This window comes from Dermacentor silvarum, chromosome 10 (genome assembly GCF_013339745.2).
Source record: "Dermacentor silvarum isolate Dsil-2018 chromosome 10, BIME_Dsil_1.4, whole genome shotgun sequence".
NCBI lineage: Eukaryota > Metazoa > Arthropoda > Arachnida > Ixodida > Ixodidae > Dermacentor > Dermacentor silvarum.
This window is the reverse complement of record NC_051163.1, coordinates 60,457,831-60,472,819: the sequence shown is the minus strand read 5'-3', so window position 1 is coordinate 60,472,819 and position 14,989 is coordinate 60,457,831. Positions and strand designations below refer to the sequence as shown.

The 14,989-nt window shown below is 46.3% G+C and overlaps 2 protein-coding genes across 2 annotated transcripts in view; both read left to right on the top strand.

The window, feature by feature from the left end:
• Positions 1 to 14,869, top strand: part of LOC119431575 (probable serine carboxypeptidase CPVL) — a 16,380-nt gene extending 1,511 nt beyond the window's left edge. Inside the window, exons 2-3 of the mRNA XM_037699055.1 lie at positions 11,612 to 11,903; positions 14,211 to 14,869. Of these exons, the coding sequence (XP_037554983.1) occupies positions 11,612 to 11,903; positions 14,211 to 14,869 (951 nt within the window). The remainder of the gene's footprint in view (positions 1 to 11,611; positions 11,904 to 14,210) is intronic.
• The window catches only part of LOC119465761 (probable serine carboxypeptidase CPVL), a 104,401-nt gene that overhangs the window by 23,369 nt on the left and 66,043 nt on the right, over positions 1 to 14,989 (top strand). The window lies entirely within an intron of this gene.

The window sequence follows — 14,989 nt, the reverse complement described above, 5'->3', positions numbered from 1 at the left end:
TAAAACATACGGGATGACGCAAATAGACTGACACACTCTGATTCCCCACAGTCTTGTGTCATTAACTGGCATGAGCATTTAGATTCAACTTCTCCTTACTTGCTAGAAACTTCTTTCCGCTCCCTCGGTTTCTTTTATTGCTTATGTTGGCACACCCCCGGAAATCTAGCATTTGCCGATGACCCTTGTTTAGTCCCCCTTCCATGTTTTCATAGCCACTGGGGTGTCAGCCTTAAACCTGACTTCGGATCTTAAACGCTTTGCATTCCAAGTAACAACGTCGAGCCGCCACCCATTACAACCACTCAAAATAGGGTAAATCGGCTTATTCATGCGGGTTGACGTCGAAAAGCAACACTAGGGCTATGACAGACACCCTAGCGGAACGCTCCAGATGAATTCTGACCACCTGAGACCCTTTAAAGTGAAGTCAAAGCATGGTACGCCACTGTTTTTGCATTTCGCCCCCATCGAAACGCGGCCGGCTGCTGCCGGGAATGAAGGACGTAGTACTGAATGATGTAGTACTCAGCAGCAAAACGCCCTAGCCACTGTGCCACCACGGCGAGTTGGAACTGACAAAATGAGCTTGACGTTACGTCAACTACGTTACGCGTGATAAAGTCCGCTGGCTAGGATTGGCTGCCTAGTTCAATAAAGTGACAGCTGTTCTTGCTTGTAATGGCCAATGTATCATAAGCCATTATTGCATAAGCCATCCCCGCGCAGAAAAACGCATGCAGACGTCATCGAAAACGTGTCTTGTCGTGAATTAATTGCAATGTTTATGAGCGAATACTGTGGACAACATTGATTAGGATGATTGAGTGGGGTCAGTGTTCTTTAAACTCGCACTGTCTCCGTTTTGTGTGTGCGTCTTGTTTCACACACGCGAAGCCTTCGTTGTTTAGTCGCGAATTTATGCAACACGCAAACGCTTTTCGCAGCACTTGTGTTCGTGTTTGCTCCAGCACTTGGCCGGTCACAGTCTCCGTAAGCGAGTAAATGTATAGCATTTAAACGTCTTAAGACTAAAATGTTCAGGCATATTTTAAGGTTGATTTGCTAAGTGAAAAAGCTATGACAATAAAAAACTATCGGACAGTGTGGGCAAGTAACAGACCAACTTTGTGCTCATTGGACGCTTGCCGTCTGATTTCCACTACACAATGCACAGTTATTTCGTAGAAACTTTCCTTAAGCATTAACCCGGCTTTATCAAAACTAAAGCCACCACGCTAATGGCAGCTCAGTTCGCACTTATATGTGCGTAAATAACGCGAAATGGGTGTTATAGGTTTCGTTGACAATAAATCACGTGTGCCACGTGTACTTGTTTATCTTTCACCGGTGACCGCTTTTCACCGGCCAACAAATTTTAACCGTTATCGCTCGGCGCAGCACGCGCCTGCATGTATCGGAAGTTTCTCGAACGTTATCGATGCTTCTATTCGTTGTCTGTTGTCACCGACGCTTGTGTAATCTGATTGTAGGAGCGAGGGGAATTGTCTAGTACTTTCTGGAAGCCACGCGGGCACCAGTGATTACTCTGGAACCTTCGATGACTCATGTATAAAAGCCGACGCACATTGCCGCTGATCATATACTTCGACGATCAACGACTGTGTTCGACGCTGTCATCGTGCTTCGCGTGTAACTTGCTTTTGTGGGCACTGGTTCGCCCAATAAAGAATCAGTTTCGTCATTCACAGTTTTGCGACTGTTTGCTTCATCGTCAGTACTACCTGACACGTGCAACAGCATATATCGCAAGAACGTTTAGTTTTTTATTTTCGTTTGGACAGTGAGTGCTGTCGGGATTTCGGTAGCGAACGTCGGAATGTAGAACACGGTCATACTGTACCTTTTTGTCGACAGCATAATCTTCCGCATAAAGTTCAATACAGACCCGCAATGTGGTCGTACGGCAACGGTCGCTTCCCACAAAGGACATCATTGCAGCTGTCAATGATATGCTTCACCCACCTTGGATGGAGTTAGTCGCTAGAATAACCCCCATGCTTGAATCATTTCGTACACAGAATTCGCCAGAAAACTCCATTGAAAGCTGTTAGCATCGGGAGCTGTCATGCCGATATGGTGCCGCCATCTCTGTTACACATGTAGTTATTTCGTCAGTGTAAAAAAAAAGTTGTCGCAGTTTCACCTGAAAGGCGAAACATCAATTGCGATAGCAAATTTGTAGAGAGCTATACGGAGTAATTATAGTAGCTTTATCAGCTGTATAAACTTGGACATGCAGCAGCACCGGCAACACGCAGAACTTTTGTCGACGCCGTCGGCGTTTTGCCCGCGTTCGCACAAAATTCGTGCGGCGTTGGTGACTGTTGCCGGATATAGGGGCTTTATTGCCGGAGCCTCTGATATAAATAGGCACTTGGTCCCGCAGCTAAACGTCGCCTCCCTTCCCTCCCCCTCCCCCACGGCCTTTCCCGCGTCGGAATAAGTCGCGTTTGCTCTACATATATGGTGATTGTAAAGGAGGAAAGATACGCCTACTTCTGCAGCCCTTAAGGGAGCACGGCGCAGAACGCGCGTTTGTTCTCCGCCGTAAAGTCCCTAGGGACTTTACTCCGCCGTGGGTTCACTCCCCGTGAAAGCGCGCGTCCCTCGGGCCCTTTCACTCGCACATACAGCGTTCGGCGGCGCGCGGTGACGATTTCATCTCCATTGACGTCATAGGGAGCCTCACGGCGTCGGCGACGGCGACGCCGACGGCAGAAATCTGCTTTGGAGTGTCCATATTGCCGCCAGCATACTGAGACCGAAAAGACGCTCGCCGCATCATAGCTGTGTCTCAAAGAACCGCTACAATACAAGCGTCAGGCAGGGCACCGCAAGGCAACGCTGCGCCGCACGTACCCACACCACGTGCTGACAGACCGGTGGCTCGTGCTCGAGGATCGGATGAATGGCACGCGACAGGAGGTAAAAAGGAAGAGAACAACGTTCGAAGAGGCGACGCTCGCAGGCCATATAGTAATATGAAACTCTATGTACGCAGGCGTTTTTGTTGAGTGATGAGTCTCTGGAGTTCTCGGGCACAGGTTCTTCCAGAATAAATCAGTTTTATTAGAAACGGTTGTCGTAACTGTCGGTTACGATATAATTGCTATCGCAATAAAAAGCGGATAGTCAGAGGCACCAGAAGCAGTCTTCACCATGCAATTGATTCCGGTTCGCTGACAGGTGAGCCATGGTGCAGACTAATCGTTATCGTCATCGTTCTGTGGTCGCCATTGAGCGATTAGGGCTCTATTCTGGACACGCTGCACGGCCGCCATTACCCGCCATCTTGGCTGTCTCATTGGCTGTCCGGAGGTCACGTGTTTTGAAATTTGTGCCGGGAAACGGAAGTTTTGCTAAATGCAATTTTGCGTTTTCGTAAGAATGATGAAACGTGACGTGGAGCTGCAAACTTTATCGACTAATACTTTTTTGTGGTCCTTGGCACCTCTATTGCGACTTTAGCGCTTAAAAAGAAAGTGGACGGTAGCGTGCAGAAGCTCGTGCAATGCATCTGCAATTTCGCGAATATGTGGTGGCGTCCCAAGATAGCCGGCATGTCAGCTTGCTGATTGGCTGAAGGAATATCCTGTGAAGAGCGTCACAGGAAGGGCTGTTTCGTAAACGTCAATTTGACGTTGCGTGACGTTGCGCTCGGCCACCATTGCAGAGATTTTCCGCTATAATTTGTGGTGCGACGAGCCACGCGAATTATGGTAATGAGCGGCCATATGCAATGACAGTGGAGAGGCATGCGTATCGCCGCATTTTCCCTGTCATTTGGGGCGATGAAAATCTTTTGTTCACAACGCGTGCTCATAGCATTTGCATCGCTCTCGGGTGGTGTTGGCATTTGTGTTTTGAACCATCATTTTTATTAAAAACACGTTTATTTGAAATAATATTGGTTGAAACTAGCAAACTTCTTGCGACTTTTTGCACTTTTCGCCGGCGTTGCCGGAGCCTCTGATATAAATAGGCACTTGGTCCCGGCACTGGTAGCGGCTTAAGGCTGTAGGGGCGCTATTCTGGACATTCCGCCATTTTCTTCGAGGCATGACGTAGACGCGACGCTTACAAAATGGCGCCGATAGCCCCAATTTGCTTTCGTAACGTGACGCAAACTTGACGTTTCACCTAAGAAACTGTAATGTAGACATTGAGCCTAGCGTTCTTCATAAAGCAAAACAGTTTTCCTCCCTAGTAAAAATAAAGCAGCTAGCTCAAAGCGTACGATTATTCCATCCAAATCGTTTCTCGCTTCCGTCGTCTGCATGCGCACAAGCTGTCGTCTGCTTCATTAGCTAGCACGCGTGTCCTGGGGAAACGGAATGAGTCATTGTATATTGGCGCCCACGCGTTTGCTTTCTAGCAATTGAGACAACATACGCGACCTACCAGTGATGATGAGCGCACGCTCAAGGCCGCGTTATCGCCATCTCGTGAAACACAAGAGACTCAGCCCGACTCGTCTGGCTGAGAAGCGGCCGAATTTCATCGATAGCGTTTCGCGCGCCACAGGTATCTGCTTGCGCGGGGCGAGCTCCGGCGCTGCCATCTCTTGTGCAGTTCGCTGCTTACTCGCACCGCGAGAGGGAACTTCAAGGCGCCGCCTTGCGCACATTTTTTTATAACTTAAAAAGTCACCTTTGTCATAGCCTTTGATGACGCGAAAAGTCATTAATATTGATTAGGATACAAACGCAGTAGTGAAATGTGCAAAAACTCGCAGAAAGTTTGCTAGTTTCAACCAATATTATTTCAAATAAATTTGTTTTTAATAAAAAAGGATGGTTCAAAACAGAAATACCAACACTACCCGAGAGCGATGCAAATGCTATAAGCCCGCGTTGTGAACAAAAGGTTTCCATGGCTCCTAATGACAGGGAAAATGCGGCGATGTATACGCATGCCTCCCGACTGCTATTGCATATGGCCGCTCATTACCATAATTCGCGCGGCTCGTCGCACCACAAATTATGGCGGATAATCTCTGCAATGGCGGCCCCACGCAACTTCACGCAACGTGAAATTTACGTTTATGAAACAGCCCTTCCTGTGACGCTCTTCACCAATCAACAAGCTGACATGCCAGCTATCTTGGAACGCCACCACATATTCGCGAAATTGCAGGTGCATTGCACGGGTTTCGGCACGCTACCATCCCCTTTCTTTTTAAAGCACTAAAGTCGCAATATAGGTGCCAAGGACCACAAAAAAGTATTAGTCGATAAAGTTTGCAGCTCCACGCCACGTTTCGCCATTCTGATGAAAACACAAAATTGCATTTTGTAAAGCTTCCGTTTCCCGGCACAAATTTCAAAACACGTGACCTCTTGACAGCCAATGAGAGAGTCAACATGGCACATAATGGCGGCCGTGCAGCCGCCATGCGTGTCGAGAATAGAGGCTTAGATGTCTTATGAACCTACTCCGGAAATAGATGCCGCTAGAAAACTTCGCGGGCTTACACGACACGTCAGATTCTCCGTATCTAACACCCCAAGTTTTAAAAACAACAAAGGCATCTCTTTGCACCACCTCGCATTGCATCTGAACCATCTGAACTCTGGCGACACCAGACTACCCTATTTTTTTCTTTCTTTTTTTTCTGCTGTGACAGGAGTGGCATTTAGGAAGCATTTTGCCGTTCACATCGAAATAGTCGCAACGCTACATCTGATAAATGCCTATAGTTGCGAGTACATCCTTGAATTTGTTTTGTTTGACTGTCCTCGGTGCAATGTATATAGATAATCGCTCGCGACAGCCGTAGTTTCAATTGATCGCAGACCACTGTTAGAGCAAACAATATTGCAGTACAAACCGGATAAGCCATCAACAAACCTGCACAAGGAGCTTTGGCGTGCATTGGCGTTTATGTGGTTAGAAGTGATCCTGTGCTATGAAGAGAGCGGTGATCGTGATTGGATGTGATCATGTGTCTGTTCCCTCTCTCCCTCTACATTCTTATCTTTCTACCGCTCCGTCCTCTAGGGTTTCCCTCTGGTCAACCTCTATGTATCGCATCTCTCCACTGTGTATTTCGCACGAGTGATGTTATCATTCATATTTTTTTGGCATGAGGTTTGCAAGCTGGTGCTTTAGTGTAGCAGTCGTTATAGTGGGCGAGACATTACGCTAGCTTTGTTCTTTTAGAAGGACGAAGTATTCGCAGTGTTAGCTAACTCTATGCGCGGTCGGGTTTACCTTAATGCTATCGGACGGTTTGAAAACCGCAATTATGCCCACTTAGTCATTCACATAAAAGCTCGCATCTACCTGAAACTCGGGGCTTTCACAAACTTTGCAATTCGGCACGTATAAACGGAAAACGGTATTTCCGTTACGGTCGTCCGAAAGCAAGTTTTCGCAAAGCTACGCTTTAAACATTCCTGCCTTATATAGAGGAATGCTGGATAGACGTACGGGCAGCGTCCACTGACCTGCTGCGTCATGGACGCAGCGTACCAGTTGTTTAATGTGACTAAAGCAGTTTTTTCACACAAAAGTAAGTACGAGAGGCTGGCGCTTTTTAACGGGGCACGATTTGGATATAAAAACAACTCATAGTTCCCGAGACGGTACACCTATGAGTGCCAAAGTAAGAAGGGTAAACGTAGAGGCTCTAAACAAAGAAAAGAGACACCGCAATTTGTCATACGGCGACGTCAGAAACTGCTTACGACTCGCGCTGCTGTACGTAAAAGCTCGCGACCCGGTGCCGACGAGCACTCACCTGGCACTACTGGCCACATAGGGCAAACGCAATTGCTTCGGTCATACAGAATGAAGCGAGGAAACGTCTGGATAGTCGTCGTCTTCACATCAACCCTCGAGTTCATTCATTGGTGAGCGCAGTTAAGTTTTCCAGACAAAATACGCTTTTCGTGGAAACCAATTTCTCAGACAAAATTCGACTTTTAGAAGTCTTGCATCTATAAACCACAGAGGGTTTCACCATGTTTTGGCACACGGCCCTAGAGATGTATGCGATGGTTCTGATGTGTCATTTAGTGAGTATCAACCTGCAAAACAAGATATGCTGACTGGCTGTGCCATTCGTCGAGCTGGTGGTACCTAATAGCGAAAATATGAATCCCACTAAAAAGTTGTGCTGTCATAGATTACCAACTTGATCAAAGGCACAACCTGCGAAGCTAAAGTTTTAGTGCAACGAGCAGCGCTTGTGTCTTCATGCCGTTGTAACGGTCTTTTTTTTTTTTTGCGCTAGCACATCGCGCAAACATTTAGCATTTCACAACAAATACTGGTTTGAAAGGGCATTGGCTACCAGTATAAGTATATTCTTTTGTTCTTTTGCTCTTTCCTTTGTATACGCGCCGTGGTGGCGTAATGGCTTAGGCGTTGCACCGCTAAGCTAGAGGGTGCGGGATTCAAATCCCGGCCAAGGCGGCCGCATTTTGATGGGGGCGAAACGCAAAACGCCCGTGTACCATGCATCGCGTGCACGTCAAAGAAACCAAGGTGGCCAACATTAATCCGGAGTCCCCCACTACAGGGTGCCTCGTAATGATATCCTGGTTACGGCACGCAAAATACAAAATATTTTTTTTTGTCTCAAATGAATGTCAAACTGCGTTTGAAGCTACTTGAATGCAAAATAAGAAGCTGGAATTGAATAAATATACTAATTCCACAGTGCACTAAGAAATCTAGCGAGTTAAGCGCTATATTCCGAACTGAGAGTTCTGTAAAACACGTATCAAGGCAGTTGTATCATTCAATCTTAGCACAATATATATCTGATCAGGTAACACTCCATGCGCTCTGAAAGACGCTGAAACCAGTTATATTCGAAATACAAACTATCCCTCTTATAGAAACTAAATGTAGTTGCCACGCTCGTTCGATTCATGTCTTGTGGACATTTTTACACTGGATCTATAGAATTGCTGAGGTTCCATATAAAATGTTGAAGGTGGTAACCTGCACTTGGCATCCACGAATAATTTCTGATATCCTGTTGAATGAAAAAGCACCCTTTTTATAGAAACGAAAAAAAAAAAAGTGTGGGCAGCTTGCACTAGTGGTACAAGGCTGGAGTAAACACCAGAGCAGGTGATCGACCTAGCTTCTTGAATGTTTTAACTAGGCTTCTAGGCTTCCAACTCACTTAGCACAGTGCAAGCGTAATAAATATTGTTGTGTTTAATTATTCTGCACTATATACGCTACAATACGACGACATGTGAATCAGTATTGTGTGTCTTTTATTGCTGGCTGCGTAAGCAAGCGAAAAATAGAAACGTATTGTTTTGCGTGCATATCGTCACACTGTACTGAAGGTGAAGAACCATAGTGGCCTAACACAAGCCACGAAACTAACTGTTCGTTGGGCAACCCTGGGCCCAGCAAGAGAACTAACACTCAGCACAATGATAGCGGCAAGCACATTCGTCGTTCGTCGAAAATCTCGTCTACGGGTCAAGCACGTCTGCTTTTATACATGACTTTTGGAACGTTCCAGCGTAATCGCTGCTGCCCGCGCACCTTCCAGAAAGTACTACACAATTCGTGTCGCGCATACCATCTCATTACACAAGGTTCGGTGACAACAGATAGGGGTTATAGCCAGCGATAACATTCATCATCATCTTCTTCATCTTTCTGGGGTTTTACGTGCCAAAACCAGTTCTGATTATGAGGCACGCCGTAGTGGAGGGCTCCGGATTAATTTTGACCACCTGGGGTTCTTTAGCGTGCACTACAATGCTAGCACACGAGCGTTTTCGCATTTCGCCTCCATCGAAATGCGGCCGCCGGGGCCGGGATTCGATCCCGCGACCTTGTGCTCAGCAGCGCAACGCCTTAGCTGACTGAGCCACCCCGGCGGGTAGCGATAACATTCGAGAAACTTCAGATAGCGAAAGGCGCATCCTGCGCTGTGCGCCAACTTTTAACATCTCTTAGCCGGTGAAACGCGGACACAGGTAAAAGATAAACAAGTACGCGTGTCAATAATACTTCCTCACTCAACTTCCAGTTGACAGTAATAATAATAAATATCGATTTTGAGCGATACAAATTTTGCACCACTCGACCAATACGCTTTTCTACATTAGAAGCAGTTACCGCCGAATCGCGTTACAATCTGTTTAAGCAAAAATGAAGGCAAACACGTCTTTCTTATCATCTAATTCCTACTGGCATAATGTAGTCTTGAACGCGCGCAGGAATTTCCTGTAGAAATGGCAATGTACGAGAGTAGCAATAAGAGGGTCTGAGTCTTTACTAGATGATGTCCTCAATAAATGTCCATCTTCTGCAGCTCCACAGGTTCTGGGCCACTGTTCCTGACACCCTTTATAGAACAGAACAACTGTAACGACGCCAGGGCTATAAGCAGAGTGAAGCTGTTTCAAAGACGAGGTGAACGTCACTGCTCACTCGGGCTTCATCACTGTGAACAAGACACTCGGGAGCCATCTCTTCTTCCTCTACACACGAGCTCAGGTAAAAGTTCGCTTCCCAGAACGAACTGCACCGTAAAATAGACGGACGAACAAGACAGGAGCGCACGAGCTACGAAGTTGTCACTCAGTGCCTCCTGTCTTCATGCTCCTCTTTCACCTTACACCCGTTCGCTATTGCTTTGCAGTGAAAGAGCACTTACTGGGTTCTTAAACTATTGATTACGCGGCTGATCAAAGCTTCCACGATGTATGCCGCTGGCGTTTCGAGGCATCCCGTCAATGGTTTGGACTAACCATCCCGTACACCAGCCGACTTAATTATGTAATGGCAATACTGCGTTACTTTGCGGGACCATGCTGTCGCTTAATCATTTTCAGCTTGAACGCAGATTTTAAAGGCACGGCGAAGCCAGTTACCACATATCGCGTGGAAACGCTCGACCTTTGACAGACTTTGACACTAATAATTATACAGCTTACTTCTTTGTTCCTGGTTGATGTTGTACCAATTGCTTTGTATAGCGCTCTTTGTATTTATGTGGCCATTACGCTCTAGCCTGCTTGGACTTCGAGCCCGCAATAAAATATATCGGGCTTTAATCTCGACCCTAATAATAGCGTAAAATCATCAACTTCTTGGTTTCATACATGTGTGCTGTCGCCCTTGAAGTTATGACTCACCGTTTGCGCCTTGTGAAAAGATTTTACCATATTAACAGTCAGGATTTTCAGCTCTACACTTGAAGATATAGGTTCACTTATTATTCGTTTTTGTAATGACTAAATAACGAGTTACGTGTCTTTTTTTCTTTATTCTTCACTTACCTTCTCTAAGGCCTCTCTTCCTACGTCGCTTATCCCGCAGATTAGCACGCAGGCGAGTACGCAACAGCTGACCACGCTTCTTCAAATACTCTTTTAGTTCTTTCTTGAAGAAAGCAAGGAAAAAATGGGCGAGCCCACACACGTTAAGCGTACAATCTGACAGCACTGGTGTGACCATGATGATTATATATTAATGATCACCATCACTGCATCTGACGCTGTCACTTCAACCTACACATTGCAGCCACTAATGCTTAGCCCCGTTTCAAGATAAGGAATATGTATTTTTTATCGTTCATTGTCTTCTTTCAAGAGCAGCTGTAGAGTATGCCATATCTTGCAGAGAAAAGATAAGACTGACGCTCTCTTTCGGTATGATTATCATAACAATAAATTCATTTTGCGATTTTCTAATCGCTCTTTCATCCGATCACCATTCGGCAGTATTTTTCCCCGTTTTATCTACAACTGCAGCTATTTCATTAACATAATAATACCTCGACACGAACGTCGATATCGCTGGAGAAGCTAATATTCGGAATAAACACGCTTTCATAACATTCTTATTTATATTTGCAGCAGGAGGATTCCGGCAACACAATCAAAATGAAATGTGAATATACATGTAGATGGGTCCATTTGCTAAGCGTAATAGGTAGAAAGAGCATAAAGCGCCTTCTAGAAAAATAGATAATCGTGCGGAGTGTCTGATAAAGAATATCTAAGGTATAGCCTGTGTTGAGACCAAGCACAACACAAGATCTATTCGTTACACAGCACTGTGAATACCATTTGGTGCACAGTAGGCTTTCAGCTCGTAATACGAAGAGTATTTTCTTAGCTATTTCGGAGCTTATACAAAGCCAGTTTTAAAGCATGACAGCAATTTGAAAAGTAAAAACAAAGTAAAATAAAACATCTTTCGGTTAAATTGCCTCGCGAAGCTGTACAAGCAACAAATCAATTTTAGTGAAACTGCACTCTTGAGATCGATTCTGCCTGTATTTCCTCTTTCTGTTAGCACGCAAAATAATAGTATAAGTAAAATATATTACATAAATATTATATAATATACCGAGCGCTGGCACAGCCTTTTAAGCCAGTTCGTCTGCAACCCCAACGAAGCTGTGGCTGCAAGTTTTCTTCTTCACATGCGCATTGTATCACAGCTACATCCTAGTGCTTCAAACTCGCAATACTGGCGAATGCAATACTGTACTGCCACATGGTAACCGAAACCATAAAATTAGAAATTGCAACATGGCAACTAACCAATTTTTCAGGAGCACACGTCCGCCACTCCGCTTGTGCTTTGGACACAGGGAGGTCCCGGACTATCATCTCTTTTCGGACAATTTCTCGAAATCGGACCATTGGCGATAAACGGCGACGGAAACTTGTACAAGCGGCTCCGGACTATTCAAAAGAACGTTAGCGTCATCTACCTGGACGTTCCTGTTGGGGCTGGCTACAGCTTTACGAAGGATCCCTCGGGTTACGCACACAGTCTGGAGGACATCAGCGCGGCTGTCGCTGAATTTCTGGGCCAGTTCCTGATTCTCTTCCCTGAATACAAGGAGAGAGACTTCTATGTCGCCGGAGAGTCGTACGGAGGTGGGAATCTTCCTTTATTTGCTTTCAAAAACTTGCATACATAAATTTGCATAAACTCCCGCTGCTCGATCGCATAAGCGTGGTGCGCACACACACACACATTAGCGTTCATGCTGAGCAGCTGTGTGCGTTTAACGCGTGCATACACTGGTCGGAGCGAAACGGATAGCAAACCTCGAGCTACATTTGTCTATTCTTGCATCACACGCTGAAAAACAGCCAATGGTTTGCCGTCGGTCTCGTCTGGCGCACCACTCAGGTGCGATGCCTGGGCTGGCGTTCTTCATTGCGCTAAAAGTTGTGACACGTCTGGTGTTGCGACAAGCGGTGACACGCTAAAGTTGTGACACACAAAAGTGGTGACGTGTCAGGGTACTGCTGTTCCTGCTGCGACGCAGCAGTTGTCCCGCGTATTGCATCGCACCTTGTCACGCAGCGCATTGTTTGAACACCGTGGCAGGAGCTTGAACGTTACGCTAAAGCTTGTTATCGGTTTCAATGCTTCGGCTTCGGGTGAAACTGCCATTCTTTTTTGTGCTGAAAAATTATTTCATTTTCTAGTACAATAGCTAGAAACAACCTCCACAGAATAGCCTGAAAGCTCCTGTCAGTGAGTTCCCTAAGTTTCACTTATGGCCATCAATACGGATTTTCTTTTTAGTTTTTTACGTTCTAACTGGTTGAAAATTTTGACAGCTTATGCTAGAGCACTGCACGGGCCGATTTTTTCAGCCCGGGCCCGGCCCGGGCCCGTTTTTACGTTGGGCGGCCCGCCCGAGCCCGATCAAAACTTTTATGGCGAGACCCGGGCCCGGCCCGGGCCCGGAAATAATCTACATTACCCGCCCGGCCCGGCCCGCCACCCCTTTACCCTAGGCCCGAGCCCGGCCCCGGCCCGACTCGAAACCGGCCCGAACCCGGCCCGAGACCGAAAAATAATGTTTTTCAGAGTTGAGACACCCGAGAATAACTTGCTGCACATTACATCCACACCACCAGAAAGCCCGAGCCCGGCCCGGGCCCGCTTCAAAAAACCCGAGCCCGGCCCGGGCCCGAGTCAAAAAGCACACGCCGTGCCCGAGCCCGGCCCGAGCCCGTGAAAAAACTGTGCTACCCGGCCCGGCCCGGCCCACGGGCCGGGCCGGGCTCGGGCTTTCGGGTAAGCCCGAGCCCGTGCAGTGCTCTAGCTTATGCAATGACACCTTTTTGTACTTTATTTTATGGCTTGGGAAGTACAAATTAAGATGCGTTAACCCGGGATAGCAATGAGCAGCCAGTTCACATTAAAAATGCTACCGAAATTTATTTTTTCACGGAAGTGTCCATTACCAGCAACCTCCTTGCGTGTTTCTCTGCAAATGATATCTACAGTGAATTAATGCAGGTGATAGGCCTGCCACTAACACCGAGGATGGGGAAACGTTCGAGCACATATAAATATTCTTCAGTCAAATCAAGTGCAAGCTGGAGCTTGCTTTGGTTTTAACAGATTTCCCATCAATATGACAAGCATTTGTCTTATACACTGTCCCAAGCACCAACGGGATCTAATAAAATTGTTTTTGCTTACCAGCAAGCTTGACAAGTGTCGCTTTTACACACGTGTCGCATTTACTTATTCTGTAAAAATTTTGAATCTGTAGTAATGCCGTTTTCTTTCGTATTCTTCATTTTCCATACAAGGCCACCGTGGCATAATATCCTAGTATTACAAAGATTTGCGCTCTCACTTCTCGTGCAAAGGGTAATGCAGACGAAAATCTTGTGTTTTCTGTGTGCTGGTACGAGAACATGAGCCGTGATTAAGCGATCTTCTTGCCATTCCTTTCACACAGATCTTTCTTTTGATGTGTACCTTTCGCGAGCAGCACGCCTTCCGGCCTTTGTCGGCACATATTCTGTTTGCAAGGCAAAATTCACTTCCACTCTGGCAGAAGACTGCAAAACTCTGATAGCACAGGCTCCTACCCATTGTCAGTTCAGTTATATTATCATATCTTTTCCTTGCACGTTTTTTTTTTCCTGTGTCATGACATAATCCTATTTCCTACCCCAAGCTTTCTTTAATGTACGCATTCACTCTCAACCTTCAGTGAATACAACGCGCGGAGTGCCGTAGTCATCTGCTCACACACATTTATTGTAGGCAACTTGTGCTCTTGTTACGAGGCTCACGCGCAACACGACACAAAATGCCTTAGCCTGAGTTTGTAACGAAGGTTTGAATACTCTGCACAAGTCGCCGTGTAATCAAATTTAAGTTTGAATTTCTTGTTCTGTTCTTTTTTTTGTTTTTGTTTTTTTCAGGGAGATACGCCGTTGGTATCGCATACCATCTGCTCAAACACAAAGTCAAGTCGGTACCTCTCAAGCTCCAAGGAACAATTGCTGGGGTCGGATTCCTGGGGCCAATCTTCGATATAGCCGACTCCAGCGAATTCCTGTACCGTGCTTCAATGCTCACTGAGGAAGGTCGCGCCACTTTCGCGAAGCAGTTCCAGACTATGAGAAACCTCTTTGCGTCTCGTAGAGTGAAAGAAGCTCTTTACCTCTTGCTCCAAACAGTATTCACCGACAACACAAACCCAACTTTATTTCAAAATCTCACGCTGTACAACAACCAAGCGAGCGCTCTGTATTCTGAGAAGCCTGCAAATATTATCCAGTACTCCCACTACGTCAATACGGCGGCTTTCAGGGAAGCTATACATGTTGGACTTGACGTTGAGTTCGAACCATACAGTCAAATCTTCATGGCCAGCTTAGCACCGGACATGGTGACCGACATCAGCGCTCAGATAGAGCTGCTGCTTAACTCCAGTCAAGTGCTGTTCTACACGGGCCAAGTGGACACACTGCTTCCGTCGACCAACCTGAGAGCTTTCTTCCGTACACTGCACTGGATAGGAGCGTGGCAGTACCAAAACTCGCCTGGCGTTGTATGGAATGTGCAGGACTGGTTCTAACAGCATAAGCGGCTACATAGTTAGAGTGCACAATTTCATCGAGGCGGTTATACTTGAAGCGGGTCACTACGCTGCTGTAGACAAACCGGATGAAGCCCACTATCTGATGTCAAATTTCAT